At 42.1% G+C, this 14280-nt stretch overlaps 1 protein-coding gene across 1 annotated transcript in view; it reads left to right on the top strand.

Moving 5' to 3' along the window:
• The first annotated feature begins 2596 nt into the window (after nucleotides 1–2596).
• The window catches only part of LOC121089684 (ovostatin-like), a 32279-nt gene continuing 20595 nt past the window's right edge, over nucleotides 2597–14280 (top strand). Inside the window, exons 1-14 of the mRNA XM_040597101.1 lie at nucleotides 2597–2615; nucleotides 2735–2807; nucleotides 4346–4529; nucleotides 5221–5377; nucleotides 6255–6307; nucleotides 6788–6808; nucleotides 7562–7730; nucleotides 8973–9057; nucleotides 9761–9878; nucleotides 10811–10931; nucleotides 11153–11262; nucleotides 12306–12464; nucleotides 13278–13505; nucleotides 13721–13778. Of these exons, the coding sequence (XP_040453035.1) occupies nucleotides 2597–2615; nucleotides 2735–2807; nucleotides 4346–4529; nucleotides 5221–5377; nucleotides 6255–6307; nucleotides 6788–6808; nucleotides 7562–7730; nucleotides 8973–9057; nucleotides 9761–9878; nucleotides 10811–10931; nucleotides 11153–11262; nucleotides 12306–12464; nucleotides 13278–13505; nucleotides 13721–13778 (1555 nt within the window). The remainder of the gene's footprint in view (nucleotides 2616–2734; nucleotides 2808–4345; nucleotides 4530–5220; nucleotides 5378–6254; nucleotides 6308–6787; nucleotides 6809–7561; nucleotides 7731–8972; nucleotides 9058–9760; nucleotides 9879–10810; nucleotides 10932–11152; nucleotides 11263–12305; nucleotides 12465–13277; nucleotides 13506–13720; nucleotides 13779–14280) is intronic.

The raw sequence follows: 14280 nt of genomic DNA, 5'->3' as shown, positions 1-14280 counted from the left end.
AAGGTCAACAGATTGGTTTTAGATCCACTATCAAGGTACCTTCTGTGTGTTTGTCTTGTAACAGCTGTTTACTGTGAAGTTCATTATTTCCTCTATGTTAAATCCTGATCTTCATGTTTCTACAAGATTTCATCCTCTCCTACTCCTAGTTTCTTAATCACACAGTTCAAAAGTTCTTCTTTTTCCCTCCTACCAAAAACAACTGGGATAATTTCCCCATTGCACTGTGGTTATCTTAAGAATTATCCCTGACATGGTAGTGATAAGCACAAATATCTGAGCTTATTCATTTATTCACAACATTGCTACAATACAAAGAGGTCATCTGCGATCAGCAGTTTCACTAAAGTAATGAATTCAATAGCTTGTTTCCAGAGAAACATGTGCCCTCTTCAATTGATCTGAACATAATGTCTTCTAAGGTTTCAGTTTTTCAAATGCTGTATTTTTTTCTTTTCAATGTGTGTGTATCAACAAGAAAACCCTCTTACATTTTTACTAAAGGCATGCTGCACTTAAGTAAAGGATGAGCTTCTGCAGCAATTTGCACTAGAGCCCTGGAGTTGGTTACTATTTCCTTCTCCCTCCTTGATTTTTTTTCGCCGGTTACTTAGTACCCGTTTACAATAAGACATGGGGTCTGAGGCATTTCAAAGCTGCAAACACAAACACGTCTGCGACATATTCTTAGTTGTCTTCTTCCCTCATTACAACTAATGCAGCAGCTTTCTTCATGATGTGACTGCCCAGTTTGCACACCACCCACCTGCCACGCAGCACTGTCACCTTATTGACAGGTCACGGTCACTCCTGACAGTGCAGTGCTTCTCCCTAGTAACTCAGTGGGAATAGACAGGAGTGCCCGCAGCACCTGGGGCAGTTTTCTTTGTGTCCTAACTTGGTCATTAGAAAGCTTCTGGGAAAGATGGGTAGGTAAGCTCGTTAGGCATGGGTAGTTTAGGGTATGACCTATGCTGATGGAAATCCCTGTACAGCTGAATCATTAGCAAGGATGCATTATATCATGAGAAATGAAATTGATAGAATGGTTTTCGAAAGTCCCACATCCATCCGTACCACATCACTCTAATAGTTCTAATTTCCTTCTCATGCCCCTTACCATCAAAATAACTTCAGGCCCACTCTACATTGCCTAACACCTTTTTTTCAGTGCCCCTAGCGCTCTTTCATGTCCCTAATTACTCCTACAGTATACTCAGTTCCTCTTCCCATTCATCACCTGTTTGGTTGAGGAAGAGGAAGAGAAAAAGGAAAGGAAATTGCCTGTTACTTTCCTTAAATTGCAGGTATAGATATGTTGATTTCCTACCTTAACTTTGTTTTGTTTTGTTTTCTTTTCTTTTCTTATGTAAGACTGGGAATGTAGTCCTGCACTACCATAGATTTTTTAGTTCCCTGTGCTAAGGCTGTATTACCAGGAGTGTAGCCAAGACCTCAATGAAGTTGTTTCTTCACCTCTATTCAGCAGTTGTGAGGCCACAGATGAAGTTCTGTGCCCAGATTTGGCTCCCCAGTGCAGGAAACGTGTTGACAGGCTGGAAGAAGTCCAGTGGAAGGTCACTGGGATGGTCAGTGGCTGGAACAAACCTACAGAAAGAAACTGAGACAACCTCATTTATTCAGTTATATAAGAAACACAGGCTAAGAGGGGACATAATTGCAGTCTTCTGCGGCATAAAGTGGGATGATAGTTAAGGCAAAGACAGATTCATCTCAGGGGTGCGCAGTGAAAGCACAAGAAGCAATGGACACAAGTTATAATAGAAGAAATCCTGATTTAAGGAAAAAAAATCTTCACAATGTAGATGGTTAAGCATGGGAGCCGATGTGGACTCTCCATCCTCGGAGATATTTAAAACATGACTGGACAAGCTTTGAAGTTAGCCCTGCTTAAAAGGAGAGATTGGAGCATATAATGTCAGGAGGTCCCTTTCTATCTAAATCATTTTATGATTCTATATCTTGATTATTCTGAAACTTCTTCTCAGTCAGATTTACTAAAAATTCACCAACAGGCTTGCAGGTTGCTTCATGGGGAGAGCAGGGACAGCGGGGAAAAGCAGACTGACAGACAGATGAGTGAACAAATGAAGTAATATTATCAGATTCCTTTCCCTAGGGATATGCTTGCCCTGACCACTGGCAAAAATGCTGGACAACTAGCCCACACCATTTCTTGCTGAACGTTACTGTTTTCAGTAAGAAACCCCGATTACAATCAGGAGTTCCCTTCTGTGCCATACTGAATGCAGCTATAGTCTGATGGTGTATTGTCACTGCCCAGCCCCCTATGCAGGCATACAATAGCACTGTGTTAGGATTACTTCTGTTCTGTGAGATATATCTACAGAAGATCTTCACCCAACAAGGAACTACTTAAGCAGTGGCAAATACTAACAGGCTGAAACATTACGGAACCTTCAGCCAATGACATGATAATCAGAGGCAAGCTTCAATAAAACATTCAGATGGGCAGAACCGGTTTGGCTTGCAGGAAGTTATGTGAAATATGAGAGCTTTCCTAAGCTATTGTTTGAGAGTTCAAGGAGTGTGAGAACACACAACAGAGAGGAAGATGAACCTATGCAAATTTTATGTAGATATCTTTTGTTGGAATATGATGGAATCTGTGGAGGAGGAGCATCATCTTAGGTCAGTTTAAAAGCCAGAAGACAGGCTGTCCACTGGAGATCAGTCTCTCCTCTTTCTTCACTGACAGAGATGTGGTCAAGGATTCTTCTGAGTATTCTGTGCTTGAACTGGATTGCCACAGTGTCTTCTGAACCGTAAGAGATCATACATTCTGTACTTTTATAATAACATATTCTATTGTATTTCCCACTGGTTTATTTCTTCTGGAACACTGCTGTATAATAAACTGGATGTTTGAGATCCAGGTTCTGAAATTTGTCTGAAATGGAAATAGATTGCATTGAAGGATGATATGGAATGATGCTCATCATCATTAAAGTGCTATGAAACCTGATTTGAATGACAGAAACATAAAACTGGAGTAGGTGGAAGTCTGAAGCACATAGGTAAAGTGGAGACAAGACTAGACTAGCAAGTAATACTAATTATAGGGATTGATAAGCATCAGCAGTGCAGAGGGAGCATGGTGTGTGAGGAGGTGCTACAGGCCAGATAATGACTGGTACTAGGGACTATGCTGCCAATCCTAGTGTTAGTATTAGTATTGCACCTGCTGTGCTGTCAAAGTTCATACAGCACTGTCAATGTCCACGACTTTATACAAAATGAAGATTTCAGCCACAATTTTCAAAAATACACCAACATTACAGCTTAAATGCCCTTCTGAAAAGTTCTAAAGGAAAAACGCTGTGAAAGCCAGAGTGTTTAGCTTTCTCAGTTACACTGTTGGTTTTAATCATTTTACTTTTGGTCTTCAAATATCATTCAGTCTGAACTGGGCAACTGAAAATAACAATGAAGGCAATATGAGTAAGCAAAACTGTGGGAGAGAAAAAGGGAAAGGGTCAGATTATCAAGAAAAGATTGTGTGATTCACGTTGTGCTGCAGAACCAGCTCATCAAATCTATTATATATTATTTGTAAAGACTAATTCGGGCAGCAGAGAACTGGTGATCAGCAGCAGAACGTTAGCCAAATATAGCAGATCTGAAGGAAAGTTTTTCAGAGGAAGAATTTGGGGAATGAAGGATGCCCTAGTTACAGAAAGCAGTGTAACTAAAAAAGCCCAATGAAAGAATGAAGCAAAGGAAGCAACCCAGGGAGAGGCATTGAAACAGAACAGAGCATGCAGGTTAGATTTAGTGTTCCCTAGAATATTCGGTAAAATAGAAAAGCAGGATCATTTCTTGTGCATTATGCTGATTGACTTGTGGTATGTCAGTTCTTATCTGGAGGGACAGAGATCCAGAGGAAAATAAAAATAAATAGTTGTTACAAACATTGACTAGTATTTAAGTGTACATATGGGTCATGGGAGGATAAATGCAGCTAAGCTTGTCAGGTGTTCAGGCACTTCAGCAATTGGAGCTGAGTAAATGCCTGGGATGGAAAGATGCAGTATCATGCTGGGGAAGAGACTGCATAGAATAATGTTAGTCTTTCAGCTCCGAAAGAATTGTGAGGGACAATTGTCATTTTTACTTTCTTAGCATATTATTCAAAATTAATTGAATAAACCAGAAATCCTTCAGCTGATTTGAACAAGCTTTGAACAAGCTTTGAACCATGTCTTCCTTCATATGGGCAGCATTTCTGTGGTATTTTGCTCTCCTGTTTGCTCTGAGTTTCCTTCATGACCAAAGTCTGTGATCTGCTCTTGCCTTCTCACAGTCAGTATGTGCTGCTGGTCCCAACTGTAGTGCGGAGCGACTCCCCACAGACCGCTTGTGTCCAGCTCCACAGCTTCAGGGAGCCTCTGTCCCTGAGCATCGTCCTGGAATACGGCAGTATCCGGAAGACGCTCTTTGAGGAATCCGTGAGACAGAATGATTACTTCAAGTGCTGCGAGTTTAAGGTATTTTTCTCTTTTTAGACTACTGAAGAGGGTGTAGAAGCTGGAAATACTTCTAAGGGCAACTCTCCCTATCAAGAGCAAGAAGATGAAGAGTGTGGGAAAGGAACAGGACAAAAAAAGATAAACTGCTAGGAAGTCTGACAATGTAGACACAAAAAAGAAAGGCATATGCATTGTAGGGGGAAGCTGGAGAAAGACTTTCCATCTCCATTCACAGACTGAACAGAAAAAAAGCTTTTGATTGCCATTGCAGGTGCAGGTGCCCTATGGGACTGTCATAACTGTCAAGCTGGAGGATCCAGCTGGGACATGCTCATTCCCTTTCCCATGACTCTGCAAGATCTGGACAGATATGATAAACAAGTCCCAAGGTTAGGTCTTCAGACTGCAGCAGGAGAAAACACTTCAGAACTGAGCTATATGGCTGGGGCAACCTGCATACATGGGATGAGGAAATGCATAGGACAGGGCATAGCTTAAAACCTTAGTACCTGGTGACAGACTATGGGACTTCCACCCACAGCAAAAATTCAGAGATTATCTCACTGGTAAAGATGGGGCTTCTCATGACTTTGTACAAGCTATTTATGACTCACTTGACAGTCAGTATCTTACTCAAGAACCCCGGGCACCAGGGGACCTGATCACACCTCATTTACCACTTTTCCTCTGGGGTTTTGTTTCTCTCCAGGTTCCTCCTGCTACTTCTGACCCCCTGGCATTCATTTCCTTTTCTGCCAAAGGCACCACAGTCGACATAGCTGAAAGAAGATCAGTGGCGATTCAGAATGTGGATAATAGTGTCTTCATCCAGACGGACAAACCCATTTACAAACCAGGGCAAAAAGGTGGCTGAGGAGTTTGAGTCAGCTAGTCAACTGGGAAATTGAGTGCAAGGGTGGGTCTAGAATGACAAGGACTTCCTCTGGTGGAGTAAAAGACCATGGACTGCAATGGCCATGAGCAATCCTTCAGAGAGTGTATAATTGTCATTTGAGGTTGGGCTCATCAAAAGTCAGTGAAAAATAGAACCGATTTACAAAATTGCAACAAATGAGTAGAGCTCATGTGTTTTTACTGAGTTAATTGCACTTACAGGATCTCGAGTTCTGTCAGGTTTACTGAGGTCAGTCACCCAACAAGTGTCCTTAAAAATAGAGAAAATAATAGGTTAAGCTTCGAATTAATAAAATTCATATACAAATAAAGCAAGCGTGTCATTTCCTGTCAACAGCTCTTTCTATTTAACTCCTAATCTAATTCACAGTGCTGATTCCATCACAATATTTATATTACAGTACTAGCTGTGGTATAGATAGCTATCTCTTTAGTGTAATTATACTTCAGTGCTGCAGAGCGTTTACACTTAGAATAAAGACAATTTCTTCCTTCTCTTAATTTTTTTTCATTTAAATGGTCTGTGTACAGTGTTTTAGGAAATGCTCCAAAGAAATGAGTCCTACAAGAAGAATTGAAGGCAGTACAGGGTGTTCCTATTTACTATAGAGATTCCTTTAGTCCCAGTGGGTCAGAATTGAAGATCTTTCAGCACACAAGTTTGTTTTGGTTTTATTCTTCACTGGATAAGATAATCAAATCCTTTCTGGTTCTCTGGGGACTCTAGTTCTCCCTGAAAGTCTGGGCAAACTTTGTTTCTGTTGTATGTTAAAAGTAACTTACTGCTGCTAAAGTAAATGATTCCCTTTTGTCCTGCATCTTTTTCAGTGATGTTTCGTGTGGTGACTTTGGACACCCAGTTCAGACCTGTTCAGGAAACAGTAAGTATGAGTGAGACTCAAGATTTTCCAAGCACACTCTTGGGATACCTGTTCACTGAGACCCTGTCACTTAGAAATTGAATAAAAAGGGTCTGGCACAGGCCTCCTGATGTTTTTGGAGAACTGCTGTAACTCCTTAACTTCACACTCCATCCTTTTCCTGACTTTATAGAGGGCAAAGGGTGTGAAAGCTTTCCTGTAAATCTTTCATAGCACTCAGATTTTGTAGTCACTTCATCTGTCTCAGATATGTCGAAAGAGACTGCATGTTTTTGTAGAAAAGATAAATTCACAAACAGGTTATCTTAAAATTATCTCTTTAATTACAGACATGAGTTACGAATTGTTTCCTTGGCCCAGTGTTTTGTATCCAGAGAAAGCTATTTAAAGCCTTCTTTATGTTCTAGTATTCCTCAAACTCCACAGTTAATTTCTTGATGTTTTGATCTTTTTTTTCTTTCTCTTTTTTTCCTTCTCCAGTATCCCCAAATCATCATTGAGGTAAGAGATGCAGCGTCATGAAAGAATAAGTTGCTTTGGAAAGACTATGCTTCATCATTCCCCATAGCATCAGTAGCTGAGGAAGGCTCATCCAGAGCACTCCATCTAAAGCCAATGGACTTGAGGTTGAACTGTGGAAGTACCCATTATCAAACACTAGAGGAGAAGAAATCAGCAGAACTGGAGATGTTAGTCAGAGGTGGCATGGGATTGTTGCTGTGTCTTTAGTTAGAGTTCAAACAAAAGCATTAGGACTAGAGTAAATGGGCTGGTGAAATAGACTCATTCTCATACAGGCGTAGGAACGGTAACTTTCTGAAATGTCGTGTTCTGGTGGGGGACAGGCTAACAATGGATTAGTCTTCTACCATATTTCACATCATTAGATCTCAAAGCACTTTCTAAAGGAGGGCAGTATAATATTCCCATTTTACAGAAGGAATTGAGTCCGAAAGACTTATAATAGAAGAGCTACAGGTAAGCAGCCTCAGTCACAATCAGGTACTATTGCCGGATGATCTGAGATCATCTGCCAGTGTGGCTAATTTCCAGTTAAACATAAATTCAGGCTTGTTTAATCCACAAACACATCTGGAAAACTATTGGGAAATCAGAGCACATGTCATCAGTCCAGACTTGCATTCGCCCTGTTATGCAGTTAGCCAATATGCCAGAGAGCAAAACTTGAAAGAAGGCGAGAAGACAAGAAATAGGGTGATAAAAGTTTTGGTATGTCTTTCTCCCACTCTCCAGGATCCAGAGAAAAACAAGATCTTCCAGTGGTTGGAGGTAACATCTAAGCATGGAATTGTCCAGCTCTCCTTTCCACTAATCCCAGAGCCTATTCTGGGTTCCTACTACATCATTGTGGAGAGGTCGTCAGGTGAAAAAGAGTACCAGTTCTTCACAGTGGAGGAATATGGTAAGCAAAGGCTGTGAACTGCCCTGCACCAGCAACAAGTCTGGCTTTCCCTATGTCAGAGAGGAGCTGCTAGTGCAGAGTGTAAGTGCTTTGAATTATCCACTTCATACCTGAGAGGGAAAGACATGAAGAGACCTGGGTGGAGAAAGCAAAGGCATGAACCAAAAAAAGAAGTGCTGAGAAAGGCAGCATTTTTCAGGAATTGAATTAGGAATCGAATTCCTTTTTGGGCTTGTCACAAAGTCACTGTGTGACGTTGGGATCCACATGCTGTCACTCGGACCTTACACTCCCTGTCTGTTCAGAGGCAAAATGAATATGTCAGGCCTGCCCTGTTTTGTGGAGGTCATCACTGTATGAAGACCACTAGGCTAAAATATGTGGTAGAAATCTGAAGATACTGTCTATCAAACAGGTTAAATGACAAGTACCAGACTGTTACCGAGGAGGCTGAATATCCAGTGGAAGTGCAAGATGGAAAACAGTGGGTAGTGGAGATGCCAAAGCCCTCACAGTGATCTGCTTACACTCTGGAATAGACCATATCAAGGGAGTTGCTAAATTAATTTTGATTTCACAAGTTTTCTCATCTTACAGTGGCAGGTTTTTCTTATTAGTTCTCAGAGAAGGCTTGGACAACTCCCAGTTGTTTGGTTTGTTCGTAAGGGCAGTAAAGCAGCTTTCCCACTTACCCTCCAGAGCTCTTTCACACCTTCCAGGCTCCTGCGTACAGGTGTGTGAGAAAAAGGCCTTTTCCAGCTATGTTGTCATCATTGCTGGTGATCTGGGCCAAAAGAGAAACTGAAAAGAAAAAGTGACAGTGACCTGTTTGGTTTTAATATTTCACTTAATCTGTTGCCTTTCTCCTCCAATTGGGGTTGTATTGCATAGTAACTTCTGTTCTCCAGGGCTTAAGTTGTTTGAGACATCAGCATTACTCCCACCTTTCTCTTGAAGAAAATGTACAGCCAATTAGAGTGATGTATTACAGTTCTTACTGTAGCTGTTATCATTATTAGTATGATTATTATTGCATTCTAAAAAAGTTATTCATCTTACCACTAAGGATTATTTTTTCTCCAGTAATAACCTACAGCCAGCTCCTAGGTAGACTTTTCTTTGATCCATTTCTTCTCCCTTGTTGGTGAAAATGCCTTTGCCAATTGTTTTTTTACTTACACGCGCACACACCTGCCTATGCCATGCAACTGCTGATCAGCCATATTCACATTGCATTCCTAGTGCTGCCAAAATTTGAAGTGACAACCGATGTGCCACAGAGCATTTCTTTCTTTGATGAAGAAGTCAGAGTGAACGTTTGTGCTTCGTAAGTATCAGAGCTGAGAACAACACAACTGTGCACAAGAAACATGGGATAGAGGATGTGTGCTGTGCTGGGAAGCCAGGACCCTGCTGCTGGTTCAGAGTTTGGGTTAGGGCAAGTCCTTTACCTATGACTTCCATGACATGAAATATGGTAACTCTTCTCCCACTACATAGCAGAATTAGACCTGGGAGAGTTTGTGTGCATCCAACAGTTTGAAGATATCTAGTGTCACATACTTGCTAGCTGTTGGGTTTTATTACAGAAAAAAAAGAGAAATAGTACAGCAGGAGAGTCTATCATTAAGATTTCTGGCTGTGACACTGATGAAGGGCAGGGTGGCATGAGCTATAAGGGTGAATAGGGATCTTTCTGCAATACATTCTGCTTTGTGTAAGGCACTAACAAGAAAAAGCAAGCAGCAGGGAATGATATTCCAACCCTGAGCCCAGTACCACCTTCCAGCTTCAGACTTTCAAGAATGACGACACCAAGACAATAGTAAAGCAGATCTTTGTCAACAGGGTGCCAAAACAAAACCTAAAAATAATTGAAGGGAATTCTGCTAGGGCTAACTGGTCCTAAGTCCCAGGTGCTCTTCTATCTGGGCACTTCTGAGGGGTTTAGAGTCTACATTGCTCTGCACTCTGGGCAGGTTTCATGCTAAGTCCACGTGACTGGGTTTTTGTGTCTCTTCCTCTTCTAGGTACACTTATGGCCAACCGGTGCAAGCGAATGCCCGCATCAATGTGTGTCAGAAGCACTTTTATAGACCACAATGTGAGCATAAACAGAAAGAAACCTGTGAAATTGTCACTGGACCGGTACGATACAGAGCAAGACCCTTCTTCCCAGTAGCTTTACTACCCAATATGCAGCAGCGTTTGGTAGCCTCATTCTTTTCCCAGGGAACACCAGAGAGAGAGAATCCCAGAGGTGTAGAGGAATGAAGGCAGTGGGTTGATTGGCATGGATGATATGCAGCTTTAGCTCGTTCCACTAAGTGGTTAAATAGCACTGAGAAGTGTAAAAGAGGCTGGATGGAGGAGGAGTGGTGTGGTCTGGCCTCTGGAGGAAGGAGAAACAGCATGGACAGTAGACTGATGGTAAAAGCCTTGTTACAGCTGGCTAGTTTTGTTTGTCTGTGACAATTGGTGCCCCATGTGAGGCAAACTGATCTGGACTCAACTACAACACAGAGATTTGTTTTTTCTCACTACCTCACAGGAAATGCTGAAAGACCTTGAAGGTAGTTTTTACCAATGACCTCATTAGGAGACTTTGATTTTTTTTCTCTTGGAAACAGTCAGTGGAAGGCTAGGAAGCTTATGAAACTAGAAATTCATGCTCACTCCTAAAACACTGCAGCTGTGTTCTTACCAAATCTAATCAACAGACCTCTACTGGGAGTCTGTGCTACTGAGGACACTTGACATTAAGATAATGAGTAACTTCTCCAATAGATCAGACTTTGATCATAGAGCTCAGGCATCGTGCAAGATGGGCATAGACAGGATTAGGGGGGATGAGAAGAGAGGTTTCTAGGTGCAAAGGTAAATGGTATTGAAATGATGAGCTGGGAAGGGAGCCAAGGAGTGAGAAGTGTAATGTAAGAGTGGAGCCAGTTAGAAAGGAAGAGCTGAAGAAGATATGAGCAGAGGCAATGAAGCTCTTCAGAGACCTGCTAATACAGATTCAGGAGACATTTTTCAAACCTTGTGAAAAATGGGTTTTCTCCTTTGTGCTCCTTTTTCAGCTGGGTAAGGATGGTTGCCTCAGCACTATCATCTCCACCAAAAAATTCCAGCTCTACCGCAGCTATGCCAGGATGTATGCCAGTCTGGATGTAGAAAGCATCGTCACTGAAAATGGGACAGGTAACACCAAGTGGAGGTTGGGAGTAGTTGGTTAAAGCTAGTAGATGGTACTTTCTGAGAGGAAGCTCCTTCATCCTGATCTGTAGAGCAAACAACAAACAATCACCATTTTCTGCATGCATCTCTCCATACAGAGCATCGATGCTCCATATAGCTTTTCAAAAGAAACACTTTTCTGCCTGCTTGTGATTTCTGTTTCCTCCCCTGGGTGTGTCTCACAGGTATCCAGATGAAAAGCTATGACTATGTTGCTGTCCGCCAGGCAAATGACAGAGTGACGTTTGAGAATATGGATCCCTATTACAAGAGGGGAATTCCTTACTATGGTGAGGTGGGTACCTGAGAGAACATATTTAGATCAAAACTCCCTAGGTCCAGCATGATGATCTCTGTGTTGCCCCATTTATGGCTGTCACCTAACTCTGTAGGGACAACTTCCCATGGTAATGCTGCATAAGAGTGAGTGCTGCATAGTTCTCTTGTTGCATTAGATTATCCCAGAGAAAACAAGAAAATTATACCATACCTGGAGTGTTAGGATCTCTCCTCTGCCATAGTTAGCGAATGCCTAAAAGGTAGGTAAGTGAAAGGTCAGATGAGTAGGGAGGAAGAGGCTGCAAGAAACTACTTCAGCAACAGGTGTGCCTAAACTGAAGGTAGAATTTACCCTGCGTTGCATCACACAGTCCCAGGGATATTTACTTAAAGCAGTATAGGTGTTGGAGCGCATTCTGACTTTTCTAGCAACCTACACACACAGGCTAAACCCAGGCATAGGAAGGAACATGAGCTGTACAGCATCACCTTTATATGCAATGGGGACAGAGGGTATACTCAGATGCCTAGGAGCTGGGATGTGCTACTGAGCTCCATAGGTTATCTGGGGCCGTAAAGTCATCTGATTGCTTTAGTTTTGCTAGTGCTCTCCAAAGAGTATGTGCTCTCAAGTCCCTCTGTTTCTATCTGCTCAAGAAGGGGGAGCATGAGGTAAGAATTTAAACCATCATCTCTCACTCAGTAGTCTTTAATTTATATGATGGCCCACTGAACTAACGGCCACTGAAGAGGATCAGAGGACTTACCGTTAAAAGAATCTCTTATACAGGGTCATGTATATAAACAATTCTTTCTCCCTTTGTGACATATAGTTAGTCCTGGCAGTGATGGGAATTGCCTGCCTATACCTGTCATGGAACTCCTGCTCCTTCAAACTATTGATGATCATTTGCCTCTTACATACAATTCATTATTGAATTCTATTCCCTGTAATTGTCCTCAGTGCTTAAGTGAGCATCCTCTGGTGAACAGAGCATTTCCCTTTTTTTTTTTTTTTTTTTTTTTCCCCTGAATCCCTTGGGTATTCTTTGTGTTCAGATCACAGTGACAAATCTGGATGGCAAGCCTGTTGCTGATAGGACTGTCCTGCTGGAACTCAACGAACGGTATCTGGCCCACTACACCACTGACAAGAATGGCACTGCTGCTTTTTCCATAAACACATCCAACTTCTTTGATCCCAGTTTTGAGCTGAGAGTAAGTAAATACAGGCTTTTTCTGTAAGTAAGCCTTTCTGTAAGTAAACTGTCTAATTCCTGAAAAAAATACTTCACTGGGGAGAGCAATTAGAAGTGATTGGCAGGATGTTTCAGAGGAGGAAAGTAGGCAGTCAGTCCATCAACACCTGCAACCTAGGCGAAACTCACATCAGAAAACCCCAGTGCCTGAGAAGTGGCAGTCTGCACCCCAGCACTGTTTGGGCTGCAGTGATCTCCAGCAGGTCCCTGCTTTTCCCTCTGCTCAGAAGCCCGTTCTGCAGACATCTTTCTTCTCTTTATCCTGTGCGCTAGTGGACCTTCCTCACAGACTGCCCTGTCTCCCCTACCCAGCCCAGATGCCTGCCAGCCTCTTTCCCTGGGGCTGCCTGCTTCCCTGCCTTTCTGCTGGCAGAGACTCGTGCCTGTTAACTACCACATGGTCTTCTTGTGTTGGCATGCCTTTTCTCTGGTGTGACGGGAAGAGCTGAGAAAAAGAAGGCTGAGAACGATACCATTCTAACTCACAATGACTCCTAGGAGTTTACACAACCTGTTCCAAGCCTGCATGAATCTGAAATAACTTCCCTTCTGCAATGTGTCATAGGTGTCTGGATACACTGAGATGTCCAGAAGGCCCCCTGCTCTGGACTGATGAAGCACAAATTTTTCACATCAGCTCTTGCTCTTGGCTTAAACAGCCCCACAAAATCATTTTCCTGGCAGAATATTTTAGAGGGAAGATACCTTTGCCTCTCACCTGCCTGGCATTTTCTATTTTCCACTTTGTGTGTAAGACTCTTCTGCTTCATAGGTCAGGCAAGCACCAGATGACTGTGCAGACTTCTTCACTTGGAGGCATGATAATGAGCCTCAAGCCTCATTCTTTGTCCGGCGCTTCTACTCACGGACCAACAGCTTTGTGAAAATTGAGCCAGTGAAGGAGAAGCTCAGCTGTGGCCAACAGCAAACAATCAATGTCCACTACATCCTGAACAGAGAGGGCTACAGGAATGCCAGTCACACAAACTTCTACTATGTGGTAAGTGCTATGTTGACTCCAAAAGCATCTCTTTTCTTTCACCTTCTCTTAAACACCGTATAAAGCAGAAATCTCCAGACTGGTGGTTACAGATCAAAGCTCAACTTGATGGCCTTTGAAGCCTCTCAGAACACTACTCAAAGTCAATGACTTCATGGGGGAAGGGAGGAGGTCCTTTTGATCCTGCCTCATGATTTTTTTTTTTCTATGTTCAGGTAATGACAAAAGGAAAAATTGTTCTCAGTGGCCAGAAGCTAGTCAGAATCTCTGGTGGTAAGTTCTAGACCGTATTACTACTGATATTCATAAGATCATCATAAGCGCCAGAGAATTAGTAAGTTTTGTAAGAATGGATGAAAGCAGAGAACTGTGGCTAAATCAGGTCCTAGTTCTTAAACGCTATGACCTGTCACGACTTGTGGTATCAGTTGCTTTTGCTGCAGCGTCTAAACAATCCCTATATCGTAATCAGATTTATCTTGTTAGTTGAAAGATTAAAACTCCATTGTGGTCAAACACAAGGAATGTAACCTTCTGTTTTATTTCTTGCTGAGGAGTATTTACAGTTTCACAGTTCTAGTGTGACATCCTAGTATCCACCAGCTAGAAGAGTAAAGCTTTTAAAAGTTTGAAATAGTATGTGTGTTGTTTGACAGGGATATTTAACAGTTAAATGCTTGGAATTCATTGCACTTTCAGAATTCTCCCAATAGCCACAAATGAGAATGATCTTGCTAATCACAGCAAACTGAACTTCATTCTTCCATTGTTAAAA

This window comes from Falco naumanni, chromosome 5 (assembly GCF_017639655.2).
Source record: "Falco naumanni isolate bFalNau1 chromosome 5, bFalNau1.pat, whole genome shotgun sequence".
Lineage (NCBI taxonomy): Eukaryota > Metazoa > Chordata > Aves > Falconiformes > Falconidae > Falco > Falco naumanni.
This window is presented reverse-complemented; position numbering and strand designations above follow the sequence as displayed.